Source organism: Chrysemys picta, chromosome 1 (genome assembly GCF_011386835.1).
Source record: "Chrysemys picta bellii isolate R12L10 chromosome 1, ASM1138683v2, whole genome shotgun sequence".
Classification (NCBI taxonomy): domain Eukaryota; kingdom Metazoa; phylum Chordata; order Testudines; family Emydidae; genus Chrysemys; species Chrysemys picta.
Window position 1 is genome coordinate 55,127,652 of NC_088791.1, and position 20,072 is coordinate 55,147,723.

At 40.3% G+C, this 20,072-nt stretch overlaps 1 protein-coding gene across 5 annotated transcripts in view; it reads left to right on the top strand.

The window, feature by feature from the left end:
* Positions 1–20,072, top strand: part of PDZRN4 (PDZ domain containing ring finger 4) — a 369,908-nt gene that overhangs the window by 253,065 nt on the left and 96,771 nt on the right. Inside the window, exon 2 of one of the 5 annotated variants that reach the window (XM_065557111.1) lies at positions 2,567–2,607. The exons of the other annotated variants lie outside the window; for them this stretch is intronic. Coding sequence (XP_065413183.1) covers positions 2,567–2,607 — 41 coding nt within the window. The remainder of the gene's footprint in view (positions 1–2,566; positions 2,608–20,072) is intronic. 5 annotated transcript variants of the gene reach the window in all.

Consider the following 20,072-nt stretch of genomic DNA (forward strand, 5'->3'; position numbering starts at 1 on the left):
GTTATTTCCTATGTCTCAAGCAAGTCAGACAGTGTTAGTGTGGATTGGTCCAGGGAATGCAGCAAAAATTAGAAGCTGTTCTGGCCTATATATTATCAATATTCTACTTCACATATAGCAATCCGGATGTCCATTTCTTAATTTAAAAAGAAATGTCAAAAGTTATAAACATTTTGATATGTGGAGCATCTTTATAATTGTGAAAAATTAATAGTTGAACTTTCATGTTTATATCCGTGTGTCTGAGAAATCACTCCACTAGAGAATATTGGAGGGCTCTTGACTTCCTATCTACCTAATTTAGAGAGTTTTTGTTTCCACTTCTTGGTTATAAAGTTTGTTTTACAATTTGGACTTGTATAAGTGGAAATGTCTGATCTACAATTCACAGGTAAGACCAGGTTCCAATGTATACTGCCCATTAAAAATAATGAAAGACTATAGCACTGGATTGCCTTTAGCTACCTGCGTGTACATAGAGTATGGCATGTCAGAGCTAAATCATTTATTAACTCCTTAACAACATATATGTTATCAGTTTTCTAGTGCTTCAGCACTTACAATCAATACTTGCCTTTTACTTCCTTGTCTTTAATTAGTGTGTTTGTCTAGATCGCCAGATTTGCAAGCTGTAAATGATATATGGTTGTGAATTCTTTGCAGCAGTAAGTGGCAAGTTAGTGAAATATTATAGGGACACCCTCTTAAAACCTCACTGCATGACATGTATCTACTTAAATTGTTTGCTAAAACAGTATGTAATTTGCTAGTGCTAAGAATTGCAAAATAGGGACATCTTGTAGTAATGAAGGGTTACAAATACAATAATTGTTTTGTTCCTTTATGTTTATAATTAAAAACCTGGATTATTGGCACTATCTTATATTGCTATAGAATGTTCTGCACAGGTGTAGAGTTCTTAAGGTAGCATCCAGGTTTGCATTGTGAGTGGTTTCAACTAATTTTTAAGTGTTGGTTCCTTACTTGGATCAAGCTAACAGCAGGTCTGTTCATATGCGTTTTATCTAACTATCATTTACCAAGATATAATTATACAATTTTAGTCAAATCTGAAACAGATGTCCTTCTGCTTACCTATTGTTATAGCCATTTGGTACCATTCTAATGTTACATTGACACCAGACAGGAAGGCCCATTATGTCCCCCACTGAATCAAAACCCTTGGGTGCTAATTTAATAACTTCACTCCTCCAAATTGAAGCAGAGTTTTTGGCATGCACTTCTCCCAGCTAGGCGCTCTTGCCTCCATGAGGAAGGTGGTACTTTTGTTTATGGCAATGGTATGTGAGAAGGAAATTGACAAGCAAGAGCACCTTAATGGCTGAAAACTACCTGTTAATGGTTGTGGTATTGGTGCCTGCCTGGCAGCCTCTGTTTCCAATTAAGCATCTGCCGGAGCTGGAAGCTGGGCTCTTAATTGGAAAGAAACAGATTCAAAGCAGGTTGCATTTTCTGCCAAGACAGATTTATCAGTTAAACTGTGCCTTAATCCATTGTATTTTTTTTCCAGCTCCCTCCCTTTTTCCTTCTCTCTCCATTTTACTGTTTGTCTCCTGCCCAGTGGAGAAAAATCCCTAAGTAGTGGGAATGCACAGAAGTCGTTCAATACAATGGTGGAGTTTTCATTTCCTACATAACCTTTTGCTGATCTGTAGTCCAATGATAGGCTCTGTCCTAACCGCTAACTTTTTCTTCCCCCAATTCCTCCACAGCACACATACATACACACCCATTAAAATATATTGTCTAGTGTACATTCAGGAGATCTGTTTGCAGCTATATTTTACATAGAACGGATTGTTTAATTGCAGATTAAAGATTAATGCAGGTATAATGATTCCATGAGGACACTTCAGACAAAAGCATCCTGCATCAGGCAGCCTGCATCCATTTTTCAATTTAGCCATAAATTTGGCTGGGAATTAAATAGTAAGTAGCCGTGATTGCAACACTGGTCTCCAAAGGCACTCACGGGAATGAAAATAAATGAACAGGCTCTCACACAAAGCATGTTTCATTATGGTCATTAGTGGGCAGATCCTCAGCACAACTGAAGGTGAAATTGTCTACAAGAAATGTTGGCACATGGCTGTTGAAAATGGAATGGAAAGGGAAGCAAGATTGAAAATGTTCAGGGCACAGAGTCCAGAGATGGCAAACTTCTTTTCTTTATTCTTGGCCTGGATGTAGACTGCAGGGTGTAAGCAGAACTGCTTATGTGCAAAGATCCCTTGTATATGTAACTCATGCATTATGCAGCACCAGTAACTCAGCAAAACGTTTCAAATGTTGTGTAATATTTAGATACCTAGAATTATCACAGTTCCTTATATACTTCAGAGGGGTAGCTGTGTTAGTCTGGATCTGTAAAAAGCAACAAAGAGTCCTGTGGCACCTTAAAGACTAACAGATGTATTGGAGCATAAGCTTTTGTGGGTAAATACCCACTTCATCAGACACATGCGTCAGACACTCTTTGTTGCCTTATTTACCTATTATTTTGAGGGGGAAATATTAAGTTTTTGCTTCCTTTTATGTTTTTCAGGTGAGGGGCATTTTATTTTCCTTAAAATGTTTGCCAGACTGGTAAGTTATTTATTCCTTCATTTGCTTTATATGCAGTGCGCATGAAAACAGGAGGTTGCAGCCTTTATTCCAAGGATGGAACTGTATTGCACTAATTTGAGAGAAGCTGGGTGTGTTTTGTACTTTGTTACTGTCTTTGGGTTTAAAAGAACTCTTCATTATAGTCCTTGTGCCAGATGCGGCTTATGCTGGCGTAACCTCAGACAGCTCCAGTCATGGTAAGTTCACAAGGAGAATAGGTTACAGATGCAGAAAGCTGCCACAACTTCTAAGCCACAATTCAAAAAGCAGGCAATGCTGTACAACAAAGATGGAAGTGACCAAGGAAGATGAGGGATGCACTAATTCAGTATATCTCTTCAGCAGTCTTCACAAGCTGGGCTCCAATGGACCAAAAACTAAAGCTACTCATTATCCTACCCCATCCTCCCTGGCAGAATACCCCACTGGGGGCAGAGTTAACACTGTTTCCTCTCCATTGGAAGTGAATCCTTCCTGAGTGCCAGTGTGTTAGATGTAAGGTGACCAGACAGCAAGTGTGAAAAATTGGGGTGGTGGTGGTGGGGTAATGGGTGCCTATATAAAACAATGCCCCCAATACCGGGACTGTCCCTATAAAATCATGATATCTGGTCAGGGATAGATGGCACAGAGAGATCCTGTCCCAGATTCGTGAGTCTGACCCTTGCTGAGGGCCTGCTTTTCCTTTCTCTTACTTTGGTGTAATTCAGGAATTCAGTAACGGGGTTATATTGGTGTAAAAGCAGGGTAAATGAGTTGAGACTCAGAATGTTTAAGTACAGTTGATGTCAATTTATTGTAGGTATCCTTAAGCTACGCTTTTTTTTTTTTCCGGTCTTCTCTGACAACTTTGCACTATTTTCTGAAATCCTAGTAGCAGATTTTGAAATGTAATTTTTTTTGTATGTAAACAAGATTTTCTGTGAAAGCAATACTGATAAAAAATTAACAGGAATCTTAGGTATACCCTTATTTACTTCAGTTGCTCTTTTACTACAACTATAAATCATAGAAATGTGGGGATGGAAGGGACCTTGGGAAGTCAGAAAGTCCAGCCCCCTATGCTGGGACTGGATCAAGTAAACCTAGGCCATCCCTGACAGGGGCATATCCAACCTATTCTTAAAAACCTCCAATGATGGGGATTCTACAACTTTCCTTGGAAGCCTAGTCCAGAGCTTAGCTACTCTTATAGTTAGAATTTTCCCCCTAATATCTAACCTAAACCTGCCTTGCTGCAGATAAAGCCCATTACTTTTGTCCTACCTTCAGTAGACATGGAGAACAATTGATCATGGCCCTTTTTATAACAGCCCTTAACATATTGGAAGACTTATCAGGGCCCCCCTCAGTCTTTCTTTCTCAAGACTAAACATGTCCAGAGTTTTAATCTTTCCTCATAGATCAGGTTTTCTAAATCTTTTATAATTTTTGTTGCTCACCTCTGGACTCTCTCCAGTTTGTCCATCTTTGTCATATCTTTTGTGAAGTGTGGCGCCCAGAATTGGACACAATGCTCTAGCTGAGACCTCACCAGTGCCAAGTAAAGTGGTACTGTCACCTCCCATACAACATTCCTGGTAATATACCCCAGAATGATATTAGCCTTTTTCACAACTGCATCACATTGTTGACTTATACTCAATTTGTGACTCACTATAACCGTGAGATCCTGTTCAGCGGTACTACCAGCTAGCCAGTTAATCCCCACTACCACAGACAGTAGGACTGGAAGTAATGGGCTTAATCTAGCAAGGGAGTGTTAGGTTTGATTGTAGGGAAAATCTTTCTAACGATAAGGATAGTAAGTACTGAAATAATGGTAATTTTTTAGATCAGTGGTTCTCAAACTTTTATATTGGTGACCCCTTTCACACAGCAAGCCTCTGAGTGTGACCCCCTCCCTTATAAATTAAAAACACATTTTTTATATTTAAATGCTGGAGGTGAAGCGGGGTTTGAGGGTGGAGGCTGATAGCTCACGATCTCCCCCATAATAGCTTTACGACCCCTTGAGGGGTCACGACTCCCAGTTTGAGAACCCCTGCATTAGATTTTGTATCGGGGTGTGTGTGTGTGTGTTTGAAAGCGAGAGTAAGCGAAAGAGAATGTGAGGCACCCAGAGCCTGGGATATGCTCTGCAGAAATGGAAATAAATAAATAACATGAATATATAAATACGTAAGAAGAGTTTCTAAGCAACCAAAATCATGCTTTTGTAGAACTCAGAGATCTGTGAACCCTGGTGGGTTTGTTTTATGCTGGTGTTCAGGAGCTGAACCACTGAGCTGATTTGTAAGGGATTGAAAGTGATTAGTCCTTGTATGTTCACTTCAAAGTTTGTATTCAGGAAAGTCAGAGAATGAAATCCCCACACCCCAATCAGTCATGCTACAGACGTATCTTCTTTTATTCTGGGGAGAGTGAATAGTAGTAGCCTCATAGTACTGGATGTCCCCTTCCCTCGGTGCAGAGTGACTGTTACCTTCATATTGTGTCCTTGAGAAGCAATGGGAGCTGGCAGGTAGGGCTCTGCCCCAATTCAGGGGTCTTCTGGGGATCCAGAAAGTGGCCTACTCTCCTTCACCATGAATAAAGCAGCAGGAGAAGCAATCTCTCTCTCTCTCTCTCTCTCTCTGCTGACACATGGGGAATAAGGCCTTGTGAGGCTAAGCATACAAGTGAGGAAACCTGTTCCTTACTTATTAATAAGTATAAAAGAAAACAAACTAGCCCCAGGAAATATCTTTTAGATCAGCAGAATTGTTTCTCAATAGATAGTTTCGCAAAGATTTGCATGAGATGTCAGCTACTCCTTTATCTGACAACTTACCAGCTCTAAACAAGCTCTTTCTTTTTAATGATCACCTTGCCATGCTGACTGAAAGGACTGTGATGCATGTGATGAGATGACTTTACTGCAATTTTCAAAAAAAGTTCTGCATTTTTATGGTGTTAGTAAACGTATTTTCAAACAAGTTAGAAATGAAAGAACAGGAAATCGTATTTGCAAGTTCTTTACCTATTATTTTTTTATACTGAATGCATTTCAGAAGATAAACTTATTAATGGACTGTGCAATAACAGCAGAACCAATGTCTAAGAAAGTGCTTTTTTCATTTTAAGCAGCCATTAGCCCTTTGAATAATTTGCCTTTTTTGTATTAGTAGATCATGTTACTATTAATGAATTCAATTCTTTTAGTAGTGATTGCAGAGAAGAGAGCAAGAGAAGATTATTTATTCATCTTTCTGAGTGTGTTATTTGTCTTACTGATTTATTATACGGATTTAAGGATTCATAGTTGTTAGTGATCTGGTTGTAATTGATCAATAATTCAAGCAACGTAAAGCATAGTTTGTTCCAATAAATGTCCATGCCTTTACAACTATCTCCTTGCATGGATGTATAAATACAACTGTGATGAGCACTGTTAAAATGGATGTACCAATACCGCATGCAAGAGTGATCATGAGCTTAGTGATATTTACAATTGTGAGTAAACTTGGTGAATTTTAGCACTTATAATGAACACAGAGAGAGATCTATCTACAACAGTTAGTACACAAGATGTACAGAGTTAGCTTAAGAAATATTTCCCATGGATCAGTAAACTGGCTTACTTCCTGGACCCGATTCTCCTACAAAGCCTGCTTTGAACATAAGACACCAGCTTTTTATTTTTTATTATTAATATCTTTTATTTGTATAGAGGAAGCATCTAGGAGCTTTGATCATGGACCACAATCTCATTGTGCTAGGCATTGTACAGACAGGAAAAAAAAGATGAACCCCGCCCCCAAAGTTTTTTAAAATATGTTTCTAATCAACTTACTCACAGGCCTCTCTTGGCAGTTTCTTTGTAAATGATCCTGTCTCAGATCCTTACTGAAGAAATACGGGGGGAAAGACTGACAAATGTTCAGTGTGTAAGATTACTCTCACAGGCATAAATTCCATACCAAAGTGTCTAGAGCACCCCCAATAGGCAAAAAGAGGTTTCAAGATTAGATTTTTATTGGAACCAAATAGAATTATTAAAGAAAGATAAAGGCTGTGTTAAAATGGTAATTGTTATTAAGTATTAGTGGCACATCCTAAATGCACAAGCTCACCACACAATGGAGCTGCCAGTGTAACTCCAACAAGCCTGATAGCTGGGCACTACTCAAACATAAGAAGGTATGTGAACAATGCAGTGGAAGTTGTTCCAAGGATAGGAGACAGCATGCCAGAAGGGGAGAAGGAAGCAAAGAATGCAATGAGAATAAGAAGGAGCATGAGATGGGGTGTCAAACGAGGAAAGAGAGCAGAAGCGTGATGCAGAGCCTACAGATGAATCTTGATATAGGAGAGTAACAATGAAGAGGACTGAGGAGAGAAGTGACTTTTTTCAGCGGAAGAGAAAAATAACCTTAGTAGAAGTGTTTTGGACAGACTAGCGCAAGCCTAAGAAAGTAGGCCAGAAAGGAGTTCATTTTTGACTGATGATAAAAGCTTTTCACAATTACTAATCCCAGTAAACATCAGATGCAGAGTTAATAGTCTAAAAGAGACAAAGAAATATCTCGCTTTTCAAACAGCAGTGATAAGTGCATATTGGTGAAGAGGGGACAGCAATTGGAAAAAGAGGACAAAGATTAGTTGACCTAGGATAAGTTTTCCAGCCCTAAAACTTTATTCATTTCAATAGGATAGTCTCACCAACGAGTAAATCCATTTAGATTTGTTTTTGTCCCACATATACATTTCCTTCACTATCCTAAATCATAAAAGCAATTTCTCAAAACAAGGGAGGCAGAACATGACTTCTGGTCTAGAACTCATCCATGCTGCTTAGAGGTTGTTCAGAGAATGTTCATGTTAATGCAATGAAAGAATTTTCCCTCAGCCTCTTGATCCCCTGTATATCATAGAGAACAGGAAAGTGGCATACCAATTCTTGGTAAACATTTTTCTGTGACTTGCAGCAAATTAACCATCCTAGATTTGTTGTAATCAAAATAGAAATTGCTCAGATGCTGAAAAATTGTTACCTGATGAGACTTTGATGGGAAACATTTTTAGCTCTGATTTGATGTTTAGAATCTGTGAATGTGAGAAATCTGTTCTTGTAGGGTCTGTTATTCGCTGTGCTTTCTAAAGATAGAACAATCTGTCTCTGTGCTCATTTAATTAATGTAATGTTAACAGTGATAATGTGTTGGATAATATAGAATGAGTTGTAAACAAAGCATGTTCTGTATGTTCCAGAAATATTGTAACCAAAAATTATTTGGACAGCCGTAAGGGAAATTGCAGAAATAGTTGAGGTGCTAAACTGTTTTGGATCTGTTTCCTTGTTTATGAAAAACTGATTATTTTCCGTTTTGAAGCTTCCTGAAATATGACACTTTTTTCTACTTATCACTTTGAAAAATACCCTACAGGCTTTAGAGGCATGCAGACCAGATTCTGAGCTCTGTTATACCAGTGTAAATCTGAACTACCTGAGATTAGAACCTGCCCTATATTAATTGTGCGGATGTTAAAACTAAGCCAAATAACATTGGAGAGGAGATCCTAAAAGGGCAAATGTTCGTATATATTTACTAAAAATGTAGGTTAGAATGAAGATTGCAAAGGCTTCTATTGGCTGTTTATACAAATTGTTTTATTTTATTCTTATTGAATTGTTTGTTTTTATTAACTCTATGCACAGTATATTCGTTGTGTTTGACTGGTATGTTACCACCTGCTAGCTGAAATCCTGGCTCCATTGAAGTCAATGGCACAACACCATTGATTTAACTGGGGCCAAAATTTCATCCTTTGAATATAGGTTAATATTTATAGGTCAAATCCTGAAGTTCTAATTCAGGCCCAGTTCGGCTTGGCCATTTTGAAGGTGCACAGGGAGGAAGGGCTCCAGATGCCATTCCCCCATCCTTGTGCAGTCCATGGGAAATGCAACCTAGATGGAGCAACTATAAGGTGGGTTCACAAAAATAGCAAACATTGTTCTACAATGTATTAGCAGAGGGGTTGTAAGCAAGACACGAGCAGTAATTCTTCAGCTCTACTCCACGCTGATTAGGCCTCAACTGGAGTGTTGTGTCCAGTTCTGGGCACCACATTTAGGAAAAATGTGGACAAATTGGAGAAAGTCCAGAGAAGAGCAACAAAAATGAATAAAGTTCTAGAAAACATGACCTATGAGGGAAGATTGAAAAAAATGGGTTTATTTAGTCTGGAAAAGAGAAGACTGAGAGGGGACACGGTAACAGTTTTCAAGTACATAAAAGGTTGTTACAAGGAGGAGGGAGAAGAATTGTTCTTCTTAACCTCTGAGGATTGGACAAGAAGCAATGGGCTTAAATTGCAGCAAGGGAGGTTTTGGTTGGACATAAAGAAAATCTTCCTAACTGTCAGGGTAGTTAAGCCCTGGAATAAATTGCCTAGGGAGGTTGTGGAATCTCCATCATTGGGGATTTTTAAGAGCAGGTTAGACAAACACCGGTCAGGGATAGTCTAGATCAGTGGTTTCCAAACTTGTTCCGCCGCTTGTGCAGGGAAAGCCGCTGGTGGGCCGAGCTGGTTTGTTTACCTGCCGCGTCCGCAGGTTCGGCCGATTGCGGCTCCCAGCCACGGTTCGCTGCTCCAGGCCAATGGGAGCTGCTGGAAGCGGCGCAGGCCGAGGGACATACTGGCCGCCACTTCCAGCAGCTCCCATTGGCCTGGAGCAGCGAACTGTGGCCACTGGGAGCCGTGATCGGCCGAATCTGCAGACGCGGCAGGTAAACAAACTGGCCCGGCCCACCAGGGGCTTTTCCTGCACAAGCGGTGGAACAAGTTTGGGAACCACTGGTCTAGATAATACTTAGTCCTGCCATGAGTGCAGGGGATTGGACTAGATGACCTCTCGAGGTCGCTTCCAGTCCTATGATTCTAGGTTATGGCCAGCTGCAATTGCAGTACATAGGGGAGCACAAAATCACTTCTCTCTCTCTGAGCAAAGCAGAGTATTCTGCACCCACAAAAAGGGGTAATAGCCGGTATTCTGCATTTCAAGGTTCCCTTGGGGTAAGGTGGCTCTACATCGTCCCTGTTGCAGGGTTGTGCTAAATGCCATCAAAGAACCCTTGCTGTTTGTTTCGTACTTACTCGGGCAAAACTCCCATTGACTTAATTACAGACTTGAAGATCTTACTATTTATTAGAATGTTTATCTGTATTAGTGTATGTGTCCTGTGATAATTTCACTGTATTTCTGTTATGTGTATTTGTTATATTCATCCAAAATGAATCCAAACACTGTATGTAGAAGGTGTTGCAAAAAGAAAAGGATCGCTGTTTCCATTGTGTCTTTTACTTGAGCCTGATGTTTGCCTGTCCTGAGTTTCATCAGAGGCGTGAATGAAACAATCTCTTCCTAAAGCAAGGACTTAGGGGTGGGGAGGTTTCATTATTTTTAATTGTTTTCCTTTGTTGTTGCAAATCAGCTCAGTTCAGCAGGCAAAACCTCAAGAATAGTCCAACGGGTAATCCATACCTCAAAGGAAAGAAATATAAGATATCTCTGGCATTCTTTGGACTCCTGCCATACCTAGGGTCTGCAGAAGAGCAGAGCACCCCTAATATCTCACTCTCTTAGAAAGCAGATGAGGTGACAAAAGGATAGTACTGACAGAAATGTTTTTCCCTTTTGAGGGCTTAGATGCAGTTCATAGAAGTGATGTATGACATGCTGTTCCTTTGTAAAAGTACCGAGAATATTAAAATACTTCTATCATCAGTGCTTAGCCTCAAGCTTCCTTTAATGATCCTTCCAGATCTTGTAAGAACTAGGACTAAATTGACTATGTGACTTCAGAAAGTAGTTACATAGTAACAATTAATGGTTCTTGTCAAAGTCCTGCACAATCAGGATCCATAAATTATTACATTTAACTGCTAGTCCTTTTTTATCTCCACTAAAGGTTTTCGGGTTCCTTATTAAAGCATCAATCCGTGGCTCTGATGTGTCCCCTCAAAAGAAAAAATAAACAACTAATCAAATAGACAGTGTTCTTTGTGGTTTAATTCAAAGGCTGCTGTTGTACTTACATTGCATTTATATGCTAATATCACTTCATCAGACATTTGGACATGTATTCTTTTTATCTATATTTTGTGCCCTCGTTATTATGTCAGTCTTCTGTTGAACTTTCCCCCATTCTACATTCAGAGAGAGTGGGTAATACAACTGGATAACCAGATGAAAGAGTTCTGGAGATAGGAGTTGGCTCCTGCTGTTCTTGTTTTACCCACCAATAAAAGTCACACAACTTTTTAAAAGAAGAAATCTAACAATGATTTGTGCAGCAGAGTGCTTTGTGAATAGACAACGACAGAAATGAACAAACTCTGCATCTCTCAAGAAGGGGGTCTCTTGTAACATGCTATAGCTGACCATTCTGCCTTATCTAATTTAGAGAAAACCTAGAGAGGAGTTTCCAAGAGTTGAGATCTGAGATATATGTATTCCTGAGTTTGAACCCATTTTCCTGGAAATAGCTGAAGTATTAGTCACTTTTGTGTTGCCTCCCCAGCACACATCCCCCCAGTGGCTTGTTGTGGTTTTGTCTTTTCCTCCTACCATCTTTGCTTGTGTTTCTGTGATTCTTCTAAATGCTACAGCATGGAGCAACTCTCACAGCCTCATCGTGTGGTTTGCAACCTTTTTGCCAGTGTTGACTTTAACAATTAAATACAGCTGTTCCTTTCTCTCTGGGACTGGCTGTGGCAAGGGCTGGATGGCATGCCAAAATTAGTCTGTCTTTATCCAGATCCTGCTGTTGCATATTTAATGTTGATCCTGGGAATTTAAAGAATGTTTTTGTTGTTGGAAACTGACAGTTCTAAAAAAGCACAGGAGAATGCCTGCCTCTACTTTCTTTGAGTACAGAACACATTCAGTCCACCCATGAAAGGGAACAGATATTTTCTAGTCCGTTCCCCTTTGCTAGTAGTCTGTCAGAGAGAAGGAGGCAGGGCTAAGTGTAGCTAAGGTGCCCATCTGTGCACCCAAATGACTCCTTGGCCCTCCAGTGCTGGACAGTTCCTTCACACTGCAGGAGTATCCATAATGAGTACTTTGAGACCCAACAGTAGTGTTGGGAAACAGTATACGGCAGAGGTCTCCTGCCTAGCATCCTGACTGAGGATTTCATTTTGGTGTTCTCAGTGTGTCTTCATTCAAGACATACATTTGCCACAGTCGCACTGTCTTCAAGAGTTCTGCCAGCTATTTAATTAGACTGAGAGACCTAATTCGAACCATGCTATCCTCATGGATCTTCTGGTGCAGGGTAACCACATCGTTATCATTCTGTGTAGTTAGACAGAAGTGTCTCATTAGACCATAGTGTAACTCTATTTCTTTTCATATTGCTTCTCCTTATAGATTGTGTTAGCACATTCTGTTTTCCACTTCTGTTCAAATAAATTTCCATTTACTGGAACCATACCAGATATCACAGTTGTTTAAACCCCCTCACCTATGGTTGTCTACTCTCCCAAATCCTTTAGCAGATATCTGACTGTTCTTGTTAGATGCTTTTCAAAGTATCTTCATCACCCTGGCATTACTTTTCACTGGAATAATTGTCTACAATGGGGCACCAAGGACCATGAGTGACTAACTTGAAGTCTTGTGGCATGATCCTAATTTTATTACAAAGGAGACGACTTAACTCATGTAGTCTCAACAGTGAGCTGCTGTCATCAGCAAAGAGCATTTTGGGAGTGGAGCAGTCAAGAAAAAAACCGCTTTCATTGAATGATAAGATAATTTCATGATGCATCATATTAAAAGATTAATTTATTTTTTCTGTCACCTGTAAAGCCTTCCTAAAAACATGAGAATTTGCAATGGGTAGATCTCAGAAGGTTCTATTCAAATATAAATCCAAACATTCCAAGCCACTCTGCAGTGTGTCTGCTTGTCCGAACTGTCTAAGCCATGTACATTCCCAAATTAGTCAGGAAATTTCTCAAGAAAAGTCTTTTGCATGAAATTTATGGCCCTGGAGACATACCAAGAACTGTGAAAAAATTCATCCCTTTTTGAGAAGGAGATAGATGAAAGCCCTTTTTGCATAGATAATTTCAGAGAAAATGTTTCACCCAACAATTCCTCAAATAATTCTGACATATTGATAAGGGGATTAATTATCTTGGCACCCTTTCTGAAACCTGTCATTTTTCAAGCCTATTACTCATAGGTTAGAGATCCTGCACTTATTTTCCATTCTATAGTCTCCAAACTGTGATGCAATCTGACATTATCTTGTGCCAATCTATTCAATAACATTTTAGAACTAGATAAATCCAGCTTTAGTTTATTTTGTTCTTTAATTATAACAGATTGATTTCAACATCTGTTTGATAGGAATTCCCAGTTTTTGATTCCAAAGGAATGGGGCATCTAATTTTTTTATTTCTCTTCTGAATTGATATAAAGGTTTTAATGTAATAACTTCCTGTACAGAAAAAAATAAACTAATTTTATGGTTGGACCTGCATAATGGGGCATACTGCCTCAGAGGTATGCTAGCCTCTGAGAATTTCTCACCATCTCCACTTACTTTAGACTCTATAGGCTGGTAAAAGTGTTTCAGTCTACTCTTTTTCTTGGCCCCACAGTACCAGAATAAAAGAGAATGGTATGAAGGAGCCAATACCACAATGAAACAGCAATCAATATATTGCTTATGAATGATACCATGGAATGATCTCAAGAGGTGTTATTTATACATGATGGAATGAGCTTCACCTTAAGAAATACTGCTTAAAAACAAGTCCAAGAAGACTCAAAAATCTTGCTTATGACTAAAATCTGCTAGATATTTACATTTCAGAAACCACCCTCATACCCATAATTTCCCCACAAAATCTCAAAAGGATAATTTATCTGCCCACTTCTCTCCCTCCCATGCAGTGATGTCATTTGGAGACTGGGTTTGACTGTCATGGGGCAGCTCTGGGTCCAGCACTGCACTCTAGGTATATGAGTGTTTTATCTGCCACTCCAGTGCAGGGCAATAATGTTTATTAAAAAAAAACTTAAAAAAAAATGTCATAGAGTAGGTGTAGGTGAATGGGTGGAAGAATGCAGGTTACCAGGAGTGGAAAGGGAATTCAGTTAGAGACACAGTTATCTTGCATTTCCTGATAAAGCACCATTTAAATAGCATTATTCTTTAAAAAAAAAGTGAGTTTTTTTTCAGTTCTATAAAGGTTTTTCTTGTTTCCTGCTAAGGTTTAGGGTCTCTTTAGTGGTCCTAGGAGCAATACCAGCAAATCTGTTTGGATCTGTTCCTCCTTCCCTTCCCATCCCTCTCTGTGCACACACCTGCCTGCTGCCTCTGCAGGCCAGGGCAACATCAGCATAAAGGACAGTTATCATCATTACCTTGAAGGAATATGTGACTAGCCAAAAAATAGGGTGCTAATTATCTTTGAAAGCCACAATCTAGTCTAAGAGCACAGTAACCACTGAGTTCATATGCATGCATTGCTCTCTTCAAACCCTGTTGGGTGTGGTGGACCTGATGGTTTAGTGATAATGTGAGGGATGTGAATTGGGTTTTGGGTTCCAGAGAAAGTTGGTAATGATTGATGGTGTAGCTGATGCTCTAAAGAGCTGATGCTCTAAAGCCTCAGTAGAAGTCCGTGGTAGGAGGCACAAGAGAGTGTGTCTACATTCATTCCTTTTCTGTGGATTTTCTACTACTACTGGACATGCCTGTCTTATCTATGTCTATATTTCTAACTATGCTATCTGTATGCTAGTTTTGTCTATCTCAGGGGTAGGCAACCTATGGCACATGTGCCGAAGGCGGCATGCAAGCTGATTTTCAGTGGCACTCACACTGCCCTGGTCCTGGCCACCGGTCCGGGGGGCTCTGCATTTTAATTTAATTTTAAATGAAGCTTCTTAAACATTTTAAAAACCTTATTTACTTTACATACAACAATAGTTTAGTTATATATTATAGACTAATAGAAAGAGACCTTCTAAAAACGTTAAAATATATTACTGGCACGCAAAACCTTAAGTTAGAGTGAATAAATGAAGACTCGGCACACCACTTCTGAAAGGTTGCCGACCCCTAGTCTATCTTCTTCTTTGTCTGATCTTCCATTATATTCGGTGTAATTCTTGTCTCTGACAAGTATAAAATCAACTTTTAATTATCATTTTAATGAAAACAATAAAATTAGAAGGAGGAACTTACAATCTAACTCAATTTCAGACATTAAGAGTTCCGACATGTCACATATGTTGAAGGTTCAAACTCCTAGCAACTCATGTTTAAAAAGGTGATCTGGCTATTCTGAGGCTCTGCACAGCAGATCATGAACGTAAACTTCAGCCCAACCAAACATGAAGCTACATTTGGAGTTTCATCTACATCTGTCTTTCTCTCCTCCCCACTGCTCTGGGATGCACTTTTACATTCACCAAATAAAGAGCAGAGAAATCAGCAAGAAGCCAAGCTTACAAAAGGTTTGCTTTTGTTTACAAAAACTGTCTCCAAAACTTCTTCACTCTCTGTTGTGTACTCTTCCCTTTTGATTGTTGGTGCTTGGACTGTTATGCAGCAATTGTTTTAATTTCAGATTATTCTTGCTACAATTCTGGGAGGCATGCTTGAAAACCTGATAGCTGTTATTTGCTGAGGCTTGAAACTTAAGAGTCCTGGTGTCAGTGTTTGTTGCAGAAGAGGTAAAGCTGTGGTAGTATGAAGCCTACTTACCACTGCAGTATACAATGTGTGTCTGTGTGTGCAGGAGTGGCTCAAAGAAAAAAGTCAGTATTTACACATGTAGTATTAGATACAAAGAAAAATGAGTTTTTCTTTGAGAGTAGATTTGAACTTCATTTATGACATAACTCCAGGGAGTGTTGACACGAATACATAATGTCCCACAAAAGGGACCTTAGTTGTAAAACTAATCTGTGTAAGTTATTGATTGTGGAGCCTTTTCTTTATTTAAATTTAATGTAGTGATTTTTGTATTAAATTACCATGGATTCTGTTGCTCCTGTTGCTATAGTTTCAAGTTCAACATAGTGAAAATCACCTCTGGTACTTTTCTCCAATTTGGACACTCCAGGAACACATGAAGATCAGGGATAGGATCACCAACAAAATCACAAGTTCAAAGTCTTATCTGTACTACAAGTTTAATTAAAGCAATAAATAAAGTTACAACTACCCATGCATATATAAATCCTACAAAAACCCATGTAATGACTAAGACTGTAGTCCTACTCACTTCCTCAAAGATATTCTAAGGTCTGATGGATCTCTCAACAGATGATCATTGATCAAGGGATAGTTCCTGCTGGAGTTTCCAATGGGGTCTTCCTTCATGGTCTTCCAACTTTTACCCAGCCAGGGAACCTCTTTTATGTGGTTGTTCTGACCATGCCTAACATTTTATGCATATGCATGAAGGTTTTAACTCTCTTTTCCTTATCTGTATTTCCACACCCCATGACGATTGGGGTGCCCTGTTTTTCATAGGTTGTTTCTTAGTTCCCTTTATTCTTATTAGCATCTATGCACAACGTGTTCATGGTAACCTATGGTCAAAGCAGGACATTCCATGATGTTGCAGTGGGGTGTCTTGTGGTCTTGGACAATACATTGCAGTCTATGTTTCCATGACATCATCTATTAGCACAACTTTTACAGTAATCTTGTAACTTGCTGGCATAGGATTATTCCTAGGCAACCCACTCATGTCAAGTATCTTTAAGCCTATGGCCCAGTATGGCTAAGCTAAAATCTTACAGGCCTCAGCCTGTAGGCTTTACATTCCAATCATGTTTTACTTATATACTTAATACCTAAATATAAATATACATCACACCCACATATTTGTCAGTCTTATACTTCTACAATTTAAATCTATGTAACATACATTGATTATATATGAAATAGCATATGAAATGACCATAACACTAAATAACACAATGATAAATGGATGATAAAATGAAGTAATTGGCTACAGTTGTTTGAGCACCAAGGAATACTGACAGGTTTCAGAGTAGCAGCCGTGTTAGTCTGTATCCGCAAATAGAACAGGAGTACTTGTGGCACCTTAGAGACTAACAAATTTATTAGAGCATAAGCTTTCGTGGACTACAGCCCACTTCTTCGGATGCATACAGAGTGGAATAAATATTGAGGAGATATATATACACACATACAGAGAGCATAAACAGGTGGGAGTTGTCTTACCAACTCTGAGAGGCCAATTAAGTAAGAGGAAAAAAAAAAAACTTTTGAAGTGATAATCAAGATAGCCCCGTACAGACAGTTTGATAAGAAGTGCGAGAATACTTACAAGGGGAGATAGAATACTGGGATAACATTGAGCAAAGGATAATATAGATGAATATTGGAAACCATTTCCTAATGGTGAAATGTATTATGTGTAGAATAGTGTCCCAAGACAAGTGTTAGAAGCCCCTTTGCTTGAGTAATTTAAAATTAGAATGGATCAAATAATATATTTTAGGGAACATTTCTGCATAGGTCAGGAAAAGGGAGATAGACTAGAAAAGTAAATAGGTCTTTTCCATCTTTAACTTCTATGATTAAAACTTCGTGTTTGCTGTGGGAAAAGTCATGGCTTTGTCATGCCATGTTTTCAATTTCAGGGTTAAAGCCCAAATCTGTAATTAAGCAAAACCAAGGTTTTCCATTAAAGAACCCTAAATGTCTCAGTTTTTGTCACAGAAGTCAGGGCTATAACATACATACAAGCATAGACCGTGATCCTGCAGTACTAGCTATTATTGCAGACCCTTGTACTCCTATGGAATCCCATTGCTGGACCAGACCCAAATAATGATTCTGTGATATCAATGGGACAGGCTTTTGGAATGTATCCAGCGCCACAAATATTAAGGCAAGGGGGGATAGCTCAGTGGTTTGAGCATTGGCCTGCTAAACCCAGGGTTGTGAGTTCAATCCTTGAGGGGGCTGCTTAGGGATCTGGGGTAAAATCAGTACTTGGTCCTGCTAATGAACGCAGGGGGCTAAACTTGACCTTTCAGGGTCCCTTCCAGTTCTATGAGATAGGTATATCTCCATATATTATAAGGTCAGTTTCTGCCATCAATTAAACCTGTACTGTCCCACTGAAGACAACAGTTGCATGAGTGTGAATCAGAGCAGAATTTGGCCCACAGATACCAACAGGTGGGGAAATATATATAAAAAAGGATCATGGACATAGAAGAAATAATATGACATGGGTAGTATCATAAGTGTCAGAAATTCCTTCAGGAGAGGTTCTTACAAGGACAATGAGTTTTGTAGTACTACAAAAACTATGCCTGTCAGTTGCACTACTGCTGTTTAATGATTGGCAGTGATCTATTAATTTATTCTAGTCCATTTGTAATGGCCAAAGCTTGCAGTATATCTATAATGTGAAGCATCAATTTGCATTTAAACAATAATTCCCAATAAATTGGTGCTCATCAATATCTGTTTACCAGTTGATCAATATCTAATCTGTTTACCAATTTAACTTTGTCAGGAGAGTGTATGTGGTTGATAATTTTCTAGTCAATCTCTTTAGCTAACTGCAAAAAAATGTGGAGAAATATATCTACTATTAAAAAAAGCGCAGTGTTTTTAATTCAGATAAAATGCAGTGCATTGTAAATTAACTAAACAAATAAAGTGGCAAAGCTGTTATTTAGATTAGGCCATTAAATATTTTTACCAGAGTGGAGGATGCATCATGTTAGATTAATAGAACATTCCCTCCTCTACTTTATATTCAGGAAAGTTTGAATTTGCATCTTAACTATAAAGCAGTGAAGATAATTTAGTCCTAGACCATGTGAAAAACATGTTGCAGAAGCACCAGTTGGGAATTTGTGTCACACAAAGCGATATGTAGTAGCAAAGATGCTAAAGCAACTCTTGGCTCTCCCTCTGATGGTGGGGGTGTTTCTGTGACTCTCAGAGCAGAAAGATTTGTGCTGCTTTAGCAAGGGAGTGCTTTCATCTGGCTGTATTAATCCAGTATTCGATCAGGTTGGTGGGAGCTAGAAATTTACCAGTCATCTCATTCTGCCATTTAGAAACAAAAGAAAAATGATCTCCCAGATTCTGTCTTAGAGTCGTTTTAAAAAGATTCTCTCTATAAAGTTTCTTTAGAGCAGGGGCAGGCAAACTTTTTGGCCTGAGGGCCACATCGGGATTCATAAATTGTATGGAGGGCTGGTTAGGGGAGGCTATGCCTTCCCAAACAGTCAGGAGTGGCCCAGCCCCCGCCCCCAATCCGACCCCCCCCCCCGCTTCTCGCCCACTGACGGCCCCACCTGGGACCCCTGCCCCATCCCCTCCTCCTGCTCTCTGTCCCCTGATCACCCCTGGACCCCTCCGCCCCCAACTGCCCCCTGCCGCCCCATCTAACCCCCCTCTTCCTGACTGCCCCCGGGACCCCTGTCCCATCCAACCACCTCTTCTCCCTGACCACCCCCATGCCCCCCACCGCCCCATCCACCCCCCCTTCTCCCTGTCCCCTGACCGCCCCCGGAACCCCCACCCGGACTGCCCCCTGCTGCCCCATCCAATCCCTCCTCTCCTTCCTGACTGCCCCCCCTACCCCATCCAACCACCCCTTCTCCCTGACCGCCCCTGGAACCTCCTCCCCCATTCAACCCCTCTGTTCCCTGCCCTCTGACCGCCCCCACCCCTATCCACACCCCCGACCCCTGACCACACCCCAAACTCTCCTGCCCTCTATCCAACCCCCATCCCCCGCTCCCTGCCCCCTTACTGCGCTGCGTGGAGCACCAGTGGCTGGCAGTGCTACAGCCGCGCCGCCAGGCTGGAGCCAGCCACAGCACCATGCAGAACAGAGAACTGGGTCAGGCCGGGCTCTGCAGCTGCGCTACCGCAGGAGTTCGCAGTCCCGCTGCCCAGAGCATTGCGCCCATGGCGCAGTGAGCTGAGGCTGCGGGGGGGAGGGAGGGCAGAGGGGGAGGGGCCGGGGGCTAGCCTCCCAGGCCAGGAACTCAGGGACTGGGCAGAACAGTCCCAGGGGCCAGATGTGGCCCATGGGCCATTGTTTGCCCACCTCTGTTTTAGAGTGTTAGCTCTTTAGAGTCCACTAAAAAATCAGCCTCAGTCAAACATTCTATTATTTGCCTGCCACCTCTTTTGGATTATTCTCCCTCGGAAACCATCAAGGCACTTTGGGGGCATCTATTCAATGATGAAGTGCAGTTATGACATGACATTTAAAACTGATTAATTAAAAAAATAGTCTTGCATATTTAAAAGGGAAACAACCTCCACTCTGAAGCTTGCAGTTGAAATGATCTTTTTCATCACCAATCTCCTGTACATATGGCATTCTGTAAATTATATATTCTGTTTCAC